The following is a 13,919-nucleotide window of genomic DNA, read 5'->3' on the forward strand; positions in this document are numbered from 1 at the left end:
TGCACTTAAATTAATCATTATTTATTACATCGTGCCACACCACACAGGCAAATAACAAAATACATAACATAACTAGTTATTTAAGATATAAAGAAAAGATTGACTAGAGGAAAAACAAAAAAAAAAAAGTCCATAAGAAGCCCAACGCATGATGCTCATCTCCATTAGCTAAACAGAGAAAAGAAGTGAATTTCTAAGCTGCAGACGAAAAAATGTTAACCAAAATAATCTAACTCATTTTCTCTGCGTGCAGGCATTAATCAACTAAGAAGGGTTCTTGTCAAATGTTCACGTGCTGTAGCCCATGCTTGAGTAATAGTCTGCAATATTAGAAAAGAAAGGTAAAAGGGTTTGATTAGAAACATAAAAAATGTGTCAAAATGGAGTTGTTTGCACAAATAAATAACAAGTGTGCAATATTAGAAAAGAAAGCCATCTTCTTGTAGTTGTTTGTACAAATAATTAAAAGTCAGCTAAAATGGAGTTATTTTCAGTTGGTTGTTATCGCTTAGGTATCTCCTATATTTGGATGGGTTAAAGATCAACTACTCTATTTACTAGTGGGGAAAGAGGCCGGAAAGCCAACAGAAAGAAAGATAGATAGCTGCATTACTTGCTCAGACAATGGTGCGTCAGCATCCATGCTATGAGTAGCCACTTTTCCTGCAATAATGCTGGCATCTGTTTCAAGTATAATCCTGCCAAAGAAAGAAACTTGCCTTAATAAATATCTTCCTTTACCATCACAATATTACAATATTGTGGTAAATAGTGTAATGAACCAAACAACAAACTGAGCAAACAAATGGTGGTGTGTGTTGTGGATTCCACTGAATATTTGGATATCAAGACAATAATTAACGTAGTATGGTGAATAAAGTTTATTTCTCTCTGTTACCCATATCCTTTTGATCTACAGACCAATAATTAACGCAGTATGGTGAATAAAGTGTAATGAACCAAACAACAAACTGAGCAAACAAATGGTGGTGTGTGTTGTGGATTCCACTAAGTATTTGGATATCAAGACAATAATTAACGCAGTATGGTGAATAAAGTCTATTTCTCTCTGTTACCCATATCCTTTTGATCTACAGACCAATCTCACATTCATTATTTTATTTTTGTTAGTACTGATATCAAATTCATTGTTGGGAAGTTGGAAGAAAGAAAATGAAGAGATTGATTAAGTGCTTTTATGCTTGAGTAAGTGAAATTGAGAAGCATGTTAGATACCCTCCATCAACAATCTCATCAAGGCATAAAAGAATGAGATCCAAGTTCTCAAGTGCCTCCCTTTTGTCAACATTGCTCCTACAACAAGGAATATGCAAGAGAAGCATAAGTTAATAAATATCTTTATCAAAATCACAAAGAAAAGGCAAAATTTATGATAAAACTACCTCAAGAGAAGGGCAACTGCATCAAAGAATCCTTGAAGAACTGTGGCTAAGATGAGTTCATTTTCTTCTTCACCTCCGGTCACAAAGAAGTGAAGGTCCTGGACAAACTTGTAGATAACAATGTTGTTCTCAAACATAGATATCTCCGCTGCAGATCATAATACAACAGTATATTCAGGTCTCATGATATAACATGCCATGTAACATATTACCAGGCTTTAAGAGGAGAGTTCTAGGGCAAATATATTATTTTGTTTCTGTCTAGTGCCAGCTAAAGGAAACTTTGGTCGAGCAAAATTGATGAAAGACATAGCAGATAATGACTATTGTAAACTAAAGGAATATGTTTGGCCTTTTTAACTTGTATATTCACAAGGATATGCGCTTTAGTGCCTTCAAGCCTGAGGATGGGTAGAATAATTGAGAAATGCAGAGAGGTCATCATTGTTTAACTAATCCTCTTGATAATGATAAAAAGATGGTTATATCATTACTCTCAAAGCTTTGGTGCAAGTAGAATTAAGATATCCAAACCTGTAATATAATTTCAATGCAGCAGTTGTATAAGTACACAAAAAGCATATAGAAACAATGCCCCTGAAAGTTAGAGATGTTTTCCAGTTCAATGGGAAAATTGCTGATCACCAATTTAGCCAAGATTATTTAATAAGAAAGTCATTAGCTTAAACTCTTTTACCTGCAAATGGGTCCTAGAGAACATTCTAAAAGGAACAAAGATAATAGTCATTTTTACGGTTTCAAAAAAATGTTAGATGATTGATTTGCCATGTGGCTGTGCATTATGTAGAGCATAAAACGTGTTAATTGCAAGATGATGTGGTTTAAACTCAACAAAGATGATTTTTGAGGTCTAAGGCAGCTATACAAAATCTTGTAATTAAAGAGTGGACAAAGGTTTTGCATGAAGAAGTATAGCTTGCGGCACTGAACAAATGAACCTGTTCCAGGGCTCAATATACCATTGCAGGCATGAATTTACAAGCAATACATGCTTGTTTTGGTTGTACATTTATGTGAGGCACCATTTTTTTCTGAAATATATAGGAGGAAACTTTCTAATTCGGTTCAAAGACTAAAATTGCATTCTAGTTGAGCATAAGAAAACAATTTCTACCGTGAGAAAATAGCAAAAAATTGGCTGTAAATGCAAAATATAAATGAGAGTGTGTGCTTGCCTACATATATAACTAATCGTTTTTTTTAAAAAAAAAAAACATGAGCAGTTTTGCTATTTAATGTTGAGAGTTTTATTGACAAATAAATTATCAGCCAGGGATATGGCACTACACATCCTTGACAAAATACGCCAACCTTTGAACGATGACAAGAGTAGAAACCATATTCCAATCCAAAAAGTGCTGGTTATATGATATATATTGCATCATACCTTCTACCCGAGCATTGGACTTCAGAGTCTTAGTAAACACAGATTTCTCAAAAGCTAATTTTGAACTATTTGTAGGCCAATCATCTGAGTAATACTTGACTGCGACACGCTTCCCTTCGGAATCTAGAAGAAGAATGTTTTTTACAGAAGGGCACAAATCCTGTAAAACACAGAAAAAAACTGGATTAATAGAGTGATAAATCCCTTCACATTGCAGAGGGCATGCTCAAGACATGACAAACAAAATATGCCAAAAAAAAAAAAAAAAAACTAAATTTTCTCCCTTAAAAAAGAAAAAGGAGAAACAAAACTAGAACCAGCAATCCTTATGCCATATGTCTCATGGATCAATGCAGAATCCATCAGAATAAGAAATTATACCACCAGCTCTTTGTCTAAAATTATCCTTCCTTAATCTATGTCAAAATGTAAGCCTAGGTGATGGCCATAGAGAAACTGTCATCAACCTTGGCCGGCACGCAATTGGGTAAACCAACCTCATTTCTTCTGCAGTTTAATCTCACACAACCAAGAAGTAACCTCACACTTCCCCGCAACTATAGTGGTTCTAGACAGCACACCAAGCAGGCCGCTACACCACTTGCAACAGCATGCAATTCTTGTGCATTTGCCCAGCTAATACACCCAGATGTGATTCCCATCATCCAATTACTACTACTACTACCCAATTGACTGAAATCACACGATCTGACCTAAATCAACCACATCATTTCTAAACGTCCTAACTAGGGTCCTGAGGTCCTACACATTAATCAAAATCCCAAAATGGCCAACATTTCTAAGGTCTACCAAGTGTTCTCTTGGGTCAGGTAATATAACAAACAAATCACATTATAAAATACAAATAAATTTTAGATCCAAACGTATTAACACAAGGACACAGCGAAACAAAGAGGGGCATTTATGCTCACACCCTGTTTGGATGCCGAGCAAACTAATACTGATTTAGTTTCCAAGCCATCCTCAAACAATCCAAACTAGCTGTGCCAAACAAAATTAAAACCAACATAACCATACAGAAATTGTGACATTTTTTATGGATCTAATCATAGTGAATGAATTAGAGACTCAAAATTTTAATTTGATCTCTCTTTTCTCTTTCATCACATTTTCTCAGCGGCCAAACAAAGATTTACACTCCCAATTGTATCATTCTGTAATTCGAAGTTAAATCTTCAATAAATATTATATGATGCGGAATTATGTTGATTCGTAATCACAAGAGAGAGAGAGAGAGAGAGACTTACGCGAGCCATTGATGAAGAGGTGAGAATAGAACAAACAGGCTATCAAGGATCCAGCAATCAAAAATCAGAAATGTTTCTGCAATTTCTCTCACAGCTCCGTCTCTCTCTCCACCCTCTGTTTCTCTAAAAATCTCGCCTTCTCTCCCTCTCGTGGAGGTCTTTGGGTCTCTCTCTCCCTCTCAAAGAAAGCAAAGGAGAAAAGAAAAGAAATGAACGAGCTGGAGAAGAAGAAGAAGAAGAGGAGCAACAAGAAGATGGAGATATGTGAGTTGAGTTTTTTTTTTTTTGATAGTTTTAGTTTTTTAATTATTAATTTCTTAACATTTAATTAATTTAAAAAATATTATTTTTTTATTGCCCAAAACGACCTAAGCATGGTGCACCTAAGCTGGATCCGACTAGGATCTATCAAAACTGGTACTCGGATACATCTAAATCTAAAAGTGTTTTCTCTGGTCGATCTATTTATCTTTTGCACCGTGTAATGACCGTGTTACCCTTTTTAGATTGTAATGTTATATAACCTTTACCTACCAAATTATTCTTAGATAAACCGTTGTTAAAAATATAACACTAGTCCATAGTGATATTATCCATTCCCATATACGGCTCCAACTGATGAAGCCTAAATTTGCGCAACCACTTTTGCACGATGAGTACAAAAGCTCGAAAAAGAAAGTTTTAAAGGCGTGTTGGAGAGTAATTTTAAAAGTTTTTCTTGTGTTTTTTTTAAGTTTCTTTAAGAATGATGTGATTATTAAAATCACAATTTAATTAAAATTTAATAATAATCAATCACAAGTTCAGTGATAATTTTAATAGTCATAATATTTTTAAAAAAAACTTAAAAAAAACGAGGTGAATTAGTGAGAGACACATTCGATACTAAAGTTAGTAGAGACCCAACGAGAGCTATTCCCTCCAAGAAGAGCGGTATTGACTTTTAGTATATTTTCGTGTAAGCTAAGTAAGGAGCTGTAAGATAAAAAATTATTTTCTGGCGCCACGTGTCAGTTGGCACTGTAGCTAGAACAGTACCGTTCCAGCTACAGTGCCGGGCCTGCTCTCCCCAAACATAGCTTACCTTCCTTGTATAGCTCTGCCACGTGTTATCGGTTGGGCAGCATATAATGGATTTGTAGGAGTAGCTCACTAGCTTTAGAGATGGTCATCTCCCTCCTGAATCCTGATGTGGGTTCAGACGACATTTAGGCCCTGTTTGTCGATAGCTCTGGGCTGGTACTGTACTAGGATCAGCCTCAATCTCAAAAAAATAAAAATTTTACTTCAAAATTAATTTCAATATCTCTATTTTTTATATTATATTAATTATTTTTATTATTATTATTCAAATAAAAAAATCACTACAAAACAAATTTTTTACTTTTTTTCAGATAAAATATATTTTTTCACTTTTTTTCGCAAAACATTTACTAAAACCAATCAAACACATATACCCAAAAAAAAAAAGTACTACAGTACCAGCTCTAATACAATATCAACCCAGGGTCATTGGCAAACGGCTTAATGTCCAATCTACTACTTCAACAGAGGAGGTGAGGAGGGCATTTTTTGCCCATTGTAATTCTCTTGAAAGTCTACTGACACGTCAACCCCTTTCTTTTTCAGCTAAGGGGAGAGATTGTGTGTCGCGCAGTTGTACTATTCGTCCTATGTAGTCGTTGAGATTAGTTGCCAAATCTGCCTTTGCTTGGACCAATCATCTTTAAGGACGACCTTCTGTCTAGTGGGCATAACTCGGATCCATCAAGATTTATGATAAAGCCAAGCTATATTAAGTTATTAACACCAAAAAAAATGATTGTCTTTATGTAAATAAATAATTTGCTCATAAATCGACGCATGAATTATTTGTTAAACCTAATTGTCATGTCACATGTTAAATTGCTTAAAAATATCAGTTATTCTGAGGGATTGTGTACTGGAACGAGATTAATTTATCATTGGCATAGAAATTGCAATTGGCCACTATTGTAGTAAAATATTATTTATACCAAGGATGTTTTCGCCTGCTGAAAATGAAAACCATCCATTTTCGTTCAATAATTTCGTGTTCGATTAAGTTTTTCTAGGACAATAAATAAAGTGTAAGGAAAAACTATAGATTATGTGAGAATATATCTAGCTTGACTAATATTTTGCCATGGACAACAACTCTATGTAGTGCAATCTAGAGCAAAAACCAAAAATTCAATTAACGTTGTCATTAGACCAACTTCAATTGGTGATTTCAATGACAATTGCACTAAGAATATTGTTTATGGCGAAGTAGTAGCACTAGCAAACATGTTCAAACAGTTGATCGGTATTCCTAATATAATTTGAGTAATTTTTTTTTCTCCTATTTTTTATATTGATTCCTCATTGAGTATGTTAAATTTCTACATGGTGATTCCTTTGCTTATAATGTTTCTTTCACAATTTTTCTTTAAAAAAAACATCATTGTTACTAAAAGAAATGAAATGGCAAGTATAGCTTATGCATTCATTTTCTATTCTCAATGTTCGAGTAATGTTATAATTCCCTGAAGGAGTTTACCCCCAAGACTAGAGACTGGAAAGTCCATACTCCCAACAATAATCACAAGCTTATATTGGTTGATATTATGGTAACATAAAGATAAAGAAAGAATAACAACATATATTTTCCAGTTTATATAAGTTCTTTTGTTTTAAATAAAATGTTTTATTAGAAACAAACTCATACACAACTCATCATTCTATGTAATCATTCTTGCACTGGATTCTCATTTCATCCTTCACATTACTAAGTAGTGGTATGTAAAAATGAGCGAGTAATTTGCCAAACTAATCCACATCATTGCCAAATTATGATTGTATTCAAATAGATGTAAGCATATAACTATGTTTTAAGTTGGAAGAACAATACCACAAGAAAGTATCTCGAACAAAAGAACCTGAATTCATAACAAACAATCAAAATTTTCTTTTACTGAAGACCCCCACCCACACTCTTCCAGTTGCTCTAGAACAATCACAAGAACAAATAGTTGACAAATCATCTTCCTACCGTCGCCTCTTCTGCCTTATTACTGGAAATTGAAGGGGCAAAGGAAGGGTAAATAACAGCAAGTTGCCCTGGCGGGAGGGCTTGCAACCCAAATGCTCATAATGCACTCTCAATTTTATTGAACTCATTCTCAGATCCTTTGCGATATCAGACGGGTAGGTTTGGAATTCATCAGCATATAGAGTAAGTACCAAGACATAACTAATGAGAAGATCATTTTTCTCAGCTGACAGCCTTTTAAACTCTGGAGCGAACATTGTTGAGAACTTCTGGGATAGAATGTTTGGAATTCTGTGGCCCTTTGCAGAGGAAACACCATCCATGGAATGCTGATCTTTGTACTTTATAAGGTGAGTAATGTATGAGAATATGCAAGCAAGCGTTCTCTTATCTGCCTCATCCTATAAACAATTAATTATGACATCATGAGATTGTAAATAATGCAGCTTTTGACCCAAAAAATAATTTAAAAGAGAAAAAAAAAAATGACGAGCAAAAATGATACTACAAGTGTAGGACTCAACTCAAATGGGAAGGACACAAAAATTCAGTATCTCTATTTTTGAGAACAGCATGTTTGCTTTCTTTTTCTTGGTAAGTTACACATGCACCCAGTTGGTCTTGAGCCAAGACCACATTTGAGCCAAATCTCATGCTTGGAGGATAAATAAAATTATGCTTTATAATTATCCACCCTTGTTCCCCAACCTAAAGTAGATGAGAGCCTCAGACATTTGGCATCCTTAATGATTAAATATTAATGTTTCAGTGCTTTGTACAAAAAGCAAACCCAACCTGCGATAGGCATTAAACTCTATTAATAAATGCATCTACAGCTAAGATACAAATTTGTGATGTGAGAGCAGGAGGGCCGATAAGTATTTAATTTTTTTTTTTTTTTTTTTATGAATAATAAGTATTGAATATAATCCACGCCTAAATTTATTTATGGAGAAGTGAATAAGTATTTAAATATAATTAAGTTGCAAACACAAAGTAAAAGGAACCAGATGGCCTATAAGTTAGGCTTGCATTCGATGGTTATGTTTGGGATGTCTGGCTGTCATATGCCACAAACTTTTGGCTTAAATTCATTTATTTGAATGTTTCAAACATAAAGGTTATGATAATAGGATACTAATACCATCTACAATCGATTGGCATTCTCCGAAAACATACAAAAGAGAAAACAACCTAGGTTTGGAAATATATAGCACTCAAAGTCAATATATGGCATCAACTAATACTAATTTAACGGCCATAAGAAGTGGATCTTCTTCCATTTAAGTTATTTGCAAAAGCACTATTAAGACTTTCTTATACCATACCTGAATCTCCTGCAACTTATGGATTCTGTTGCAGACAAAGGTTGGGTAACTGTTGGGGGGTACTTTTGCTCCCACTTCCGAAAGCTCAAAAACATCTTCAAGGAAACCCCACTCTCCCGTAAGGATGATCTTGTCCAGTGGGTAAGCCTCCTGGGGAGAAGTAGCAGAAGCATCATATGGTGGAACATTGCGGGTGATATTGGCACCAGTACTTTCAAGAGCCTCCTTTTTTATCTTTACTTCTTTGATTCTCTCACCCAGCACCTCTTGAGTTTTGGGATTATCTTCTTGGTTCAAAGAGTGCCTCTTTTTTGGCCTGCCATATGACAATAAAGTTAAAGTCAACTGTAAGTGCAAATGCTTCCAAGACTCAGCCCGACAAAGTATTCTATCCAATTCTTAAATTCTTAGGGTACACTGCTCAAAACCTCTACATAACTTTAGGGCAAGGTCTCCTAATAATTTGCTTCCAATAAAGAACAGAAGAAAATGTAAAAATAAATTATGAGTTCAATACTAGAAGGAATCCAACAAACAAGATAAATGTCACAAACATATAAGAGGCCCTATCAATGAACGAAAGATGAAGAGATAGGTTCTGCTCTCTTGGACAGCAAACTGTTTGATACAAGAAATCAGTTTCTTGTATTGATTTTGAAGTATTTAAGACATAAGGAAGTTAATGAATCATAAGGAAGACATAGGAAATTAGTAAAACATGATGGAGGAAATCTTTTCTAAGATTTGGTAAGAAAATCAACTATATGAATACATACATAGAATCTGGACAGAAATTGCAGCTTCTAGTACAGCAGGAATATCAATGATTTTTTGGCTTGTAGACTTTAGGTTTAACTTGAAGAAATAAAGGATAGAGGAAGAGAGAAGAGAGAAAGAGAGGGCTGGACTTTGAAGGCAATCGTAGAGAGAAATGGGCTGTAATAAACACTGCTGGAATGTATATCTACTAAGATCCAGAATATAGAAATTGACAGCTGAAAACACTAGGAAGTAGGCTTTCACTCTAGTGATATTATTGCTCTAGATTTGGCCAAACTTTGTTAGGTATTAGTCCATTATGGAGTCCACTGCAGGTCTTTGTGCTGTAAAGAACCATTATTCAGACTTTACTATAATAAAACATCACTAATAATAACTATAATACTTTCCTTAAGTGTTTTTCATCATCCTCCACTATACCCCTCCACTAAGTCACTAACCTACGAATTTGGAATAAAGAAATCAAGATAATGGCATTCAAACCCTACATAATTATAAAACAGCAACCATTCAATATAAAAGTAATCTAGAGAATTTTGGGCATTACAATAACATTCCCTTAATGCCAATGGATACAATCCAAAAAAACAGGAAAGCATAGAATTCATCTAATGATATGAGGATCCAGGAGGCCCTAATCTCTCTCTCTATCTAAGAGGAGGTTATTCTACCTACTACTCCTTTTTTCTTATTTATTTATTTATTTTGTACTTCTTGTAGGAGATGAGGGCAGGTAAATCCAGCAAATGCTTCACAATCAAAATCACAATGCTGCATGTTTACATTTCAGAGACCAAATATGTGAGGCTTGCATGCTATATCGTTTTGCATCCATTGAAACATGCGCTCTACCATGCAGATAATGAGTAGAAAAAGTTCTGTGCCGAATGATAAGAAAAACAGCAATGTCATATTTTTATGGGTGTTAATCATTATCTTGTAACTACTCACTTAATAGGCCCCAAACGTTTTTACCAAAAAAGAATTATGGCAACACCATAATCCCAAGAGAGTACCAGACATCAACCTTCAACATATCAAGATAACATTTGTAACATCCATTACCCAAAAAAGAGGTCGACAAATGTAGAAGTGCCCAATTATATCCAAGTATTTCTTTATTTATTCATAATCTTACATTCACTAGTTGTACTTGTACTAGTATGCACATCAAAATTGAGACTTATATAAGGTTAAGATTATCCAAACAAAAGGACCAAAAATTGCAACATTATTACGAAAATTAGGTTTTGCCTTCAGAATTTAATTGGTCTCCATGTGATAAATGTTAACGAGCTCTAACTAAAACAACACTTCCTGCCCACATGAAATGGAGTAGAAGGTAAGGTTGTGGGTTGAAGACCCACTACATACATATATAACTTACCAACAAAAAAAAAAGGGTTTAAAAAAACAGTCACGATTGATAGAAATACATCTCACATTTCGGGTGAATAAAACTAATCTTATTCAACAATGCAAACATATCACAGGCCATTGCTTCGATTAATCAAAAAAATTTACAGTGTCTCTACAGGTACAATGATTGTCATATGTTGAACCCCTCAACAAATCATATAAGCCTCATAATGTCTGGGACTCATGTTTCTTTCTCTAAAACAAATAATAATTGCTAACTAACTCATGCATCCGATGGTATTTCAATTTGCAACCTAATCTGTCACTCCATGCTTATGGAGGGTCGAAGTGACATTAGGTCCAAAGGCTACTGAGAATAATTTCTATATTGGCCGTGAGACTTACATTTCTCATTAATCAAGCTAGTATATCATAAGAACTTTGACATACCCAAGAAAAATTAATATAACCAATAGACTACTATTTGAAAAACACTAATTGTTATTCACCAACCGTCAACCACCTTGCCATGTATGATCATTCATCTACTAATAAAAGGAACTTTTCATTATACTAGAAAGCTAGAGAGAGCGAGGGGCTTGGCTTACCTCCTTTATTGACTTCTTTGTTCCAAAACGAATAGTAAGCGCTTGCATCTTGTCAGCCTTCTGTGGTGCAATTTCTTCCTTCACTGAGCTTTCAGGTTCCTCATCAGCAACATCTAACCCTCTGACTTTAGGTTCTAGTCTAAATACCTGAACAATCAAAATTTAAGAGTTCCATTTTAATGTGAACTACATAGCAGCAATAAATAACTAAGCAGTAAAGAAAATATATAAGTAAATTCTCCACCACAGCCAACCAACTGGCTAATGTATAAATTCTCTCAGCAACCAATACACAAGAAAATTTCAACATTTCATGAGCAATCAAACAGTCAATATCTAAACTCTCCACATTTTATCAATAACAAAATTCCCCACACATCCATATCAACCAATCAGTAAAAAAGTAAACTTTGCCACACTTTCTCAGTGACTAAACAATAAAAGAATCAAAATTTCCACACATTCTCAGCAACGAAACAGCAAACTCACCCTGTCACAGGCAACAGGCACAATCTTTAAGCTCTGGCTCTCCTTGTCAAACACCCCAAGCGCGTACTTATACCGCTGGCCAATCGTGGCATCCCCAGAGTAGTTGGTTCCAACGAAATCCACACTAGAAGGAGATGGGCTCACCACCATCTGGACCCTCCTGGGCCACTTCTGGCTTCGATAAACCCTAACCCTAGGTGACCCAATACCATGACTTTCCTCAGAATTGTTCCCGCCGTAATCTTTGAGGGGGTCATAACCGGAGGAGAAGTAACCAACAAAAGGCGGCGCTTTCTGTGGGTTCTCGTGAAGGACTTTCACGTTGGCTTTGCCTTGGACCGGTGGCAATGGCGGTGGTGTTGGTGGGGCTCGGTGCTTTTTCTTCTTTTTCTTTATCGGGGTCTCCAGGTTCTCCGTTACTTGCGATTTGGTGTATTCTGGTTCTGACTTCATTGGAAGAGAATCACCCAAACTTTCAGCTACAACAACAAGACACCAATTTGATTTCTGCAACCTCAGTCGCAGATATATCGCCGGTGGTGGTGTCTTTCAGTGGGTCTCGCGAGAGAGAGAGAGAGGAGCGTGGTGAAAGAAGCACCCGATGGTGGGCGTCGGCACTGTTGGTGATAGTGGGCGGGTGGGCGCGTCTCCGTTCTGGTGCAGTGGGCCGTCGTGGCTTCGCCGGAAGCTGAGGTTGGGGTAAGGGAGAGAGAGCAGAGATGCATTAAGGGTTTTGGGGAGAGAAATTTTTTTCCTTTGGGGGCTGAAGGGATAGCGACATAGCGTGAGTCTATTTCTTTTTTTTTTTTCTTTTTTTTTTTTAATAATAATAATAATTAAAATAATTAAAAAATAAAAAACCAAAACGTAACCGCGGTTTGTTTAACTCTGCCACATAGGAAAAAACGGAAATGCTACGGAACTTTTGTTATTCCGTAGCATTACTCGGATTCGGCTTAGGTGCGGTAGTCCAAAACTACCGCACCATTCAGTAGTCCAAAACTGCACCGTTTGGTGCAGTTTTGAGAAGGAAAAATTCAAAACTGAACCAAACGGTGCAGTTTTGGGCTGGGAAAAAATAGCTTTTTTAAAAAATATAACAAACAATTATTTAAGAATTAAAAAATATAAAAAACTAATAATTAAAAATATTAAAACAATTAAAAAAGTTAAAAAAACTAAAAACTAGAAAGAATTAAAAATAAAAACAGCAGTTGATCATGATGTTCTTGCAGATTCAGTGCATGTTCTTGCTCTTGGTGTTGATAACTATCCTCTAACGGGTTTTCATGATTTTGCTGAAAGATACATTGTGGATCAAAGAAATCATTGTTTCAACCAAATCCATGTACCCAAAAGTCTCCATCAGATCCATAGAATCCATGCCTTCAAGGGAAATCAGGAAGAAGAGGGAATCAAAGCACATGATAGCCTTCACCGGTGCCGGAATCGACGAAGATCCACCCTCATGGCCTTTGGGGTGGTCCAGATTGAAATGGGTGTTGCTGGTGGAATGAAATACAAGGACCTCATGGTTTTTGGAGTTTTGGGTTTCTTTGAATTTTTCCTTTTGGCTTCCAATTTTCTGTCACTTTCTTGAGAAAGTTGGAGGAGGATAATGGAAAGGCAAGTTAATATGTGAGAAAGTTGGAGGAGGATAATGGAAATCCACCCCCTTGGCCAAAATGGGATGGTCCGGCCACCCCATTTTGGCCAAGGGGTGGCTCCACCCCTTTCATTTTTTTTTTTTTTTTTCTCTTCTATTTTTTTAATACTTTTAGTTTTTAAATATTTTTCTTTTTCTTTTTCTTTAAAAGAACTATTTGTTTATTGCCCAAAACTGCACCAAACGGTGCAGTTTTGGACTACAGCATGGTGCGGTAGTTTTGAACTACCGCACCTAAGCCTTGCCCAGCATTACTCTATATTTATGGTTCAACCTTTCTTTTTTTTTTTTCTTTTTTTTTTTGAGGTAATAGTGGAATTCTCATTTGTAAATCAATCAACCAGAGCAAAATGCTCTAGCTGAATCAAATCTCGAATACAATCAGGAGCATTATCTATCCAAGTCTTCTCTAGAACATCTTTGACAGCCAACTTAGCAAGTGCATGGGCAGCTCTATTGCTGTCCCGCTTCACAAAGCCTATCTGCCATTGAGAGAAGACCTGCACAGCAGCTTTAATTTGTGCTAGTATCCCGTACAGCCTCAACCACGCCCTTAGC

At 35.8% G+C, this 13,919-nt stretch overlaps 2 protein-coding genes across 2 annotated transcripts; both read right to left on the reverse strand.

Annotated features, from left to right (window-relative positions):
* Positions 1–5: 5 nt before the first annotated feature.
* Positions 6–4,354, reverse strand: LOC132186992 (coatomer subunit zeta-1-like). The gene is made up of 6 exons (XM_059601131.1): positions 4,080–4,354; positions 2,812–2,971; positions 1,404–1,551; positions 1,237–1,314; positions 614–698; positions 6–320 (listed from the first exon to the last, which is right to left on the reverse strand). Exons 1-6 carry the CDS (start codon positions 4,086–4,088, stop codon positions 261–263), a joined length of 540 nt encoding a protein of 179 aa, XP_059457114.1. The 5' UTR covers positions 4,089–4,354; the 3' UTR covers positions 6–260.
* A 2,567-nt stretch (positions 4,355–6,921) lies between these two features.
* LOC132188351 (uncharacterized) lies at positions 6,922–12,448 on the reverse strand. Its single transcript, XM_059602774.1, has 4 exons — positions 11,696–12,448; positions 11,206–11,353; positions 8,460–8,773; positions 6,922–7,532 (listed from the first exon to the last, which is right to left on the reverse strand). The coding sequence occupies exons 1-4, from the start codon at positions 12,146–12,148 to the stop codon at positions 7,128–7,130; spliced, it is 1,320 nt and encodes a 439-aa protein (XP_059458757.1). The 5' UTR covers positions 12,149–12,448; the 3' UTR covers positions 6,922–7,127.
* Between the last annotated feature and the right edge of the window lie 1,471 nt (positions 12,449–13,919).

The sequence above is a fragment of the Corylus avellana genome, chromosome ca7, assembly GCF_901000735.1.
Source record: "Corylus avellana chromosome ca7, CavTom2PMs-1.0".
Taxonomy (NCBI): Eukaryota; Viridiplantae; Streptophyta; class Magnoliopsida; order Fagales; family Betulaceae; genus Corylus; species Corylus avellana.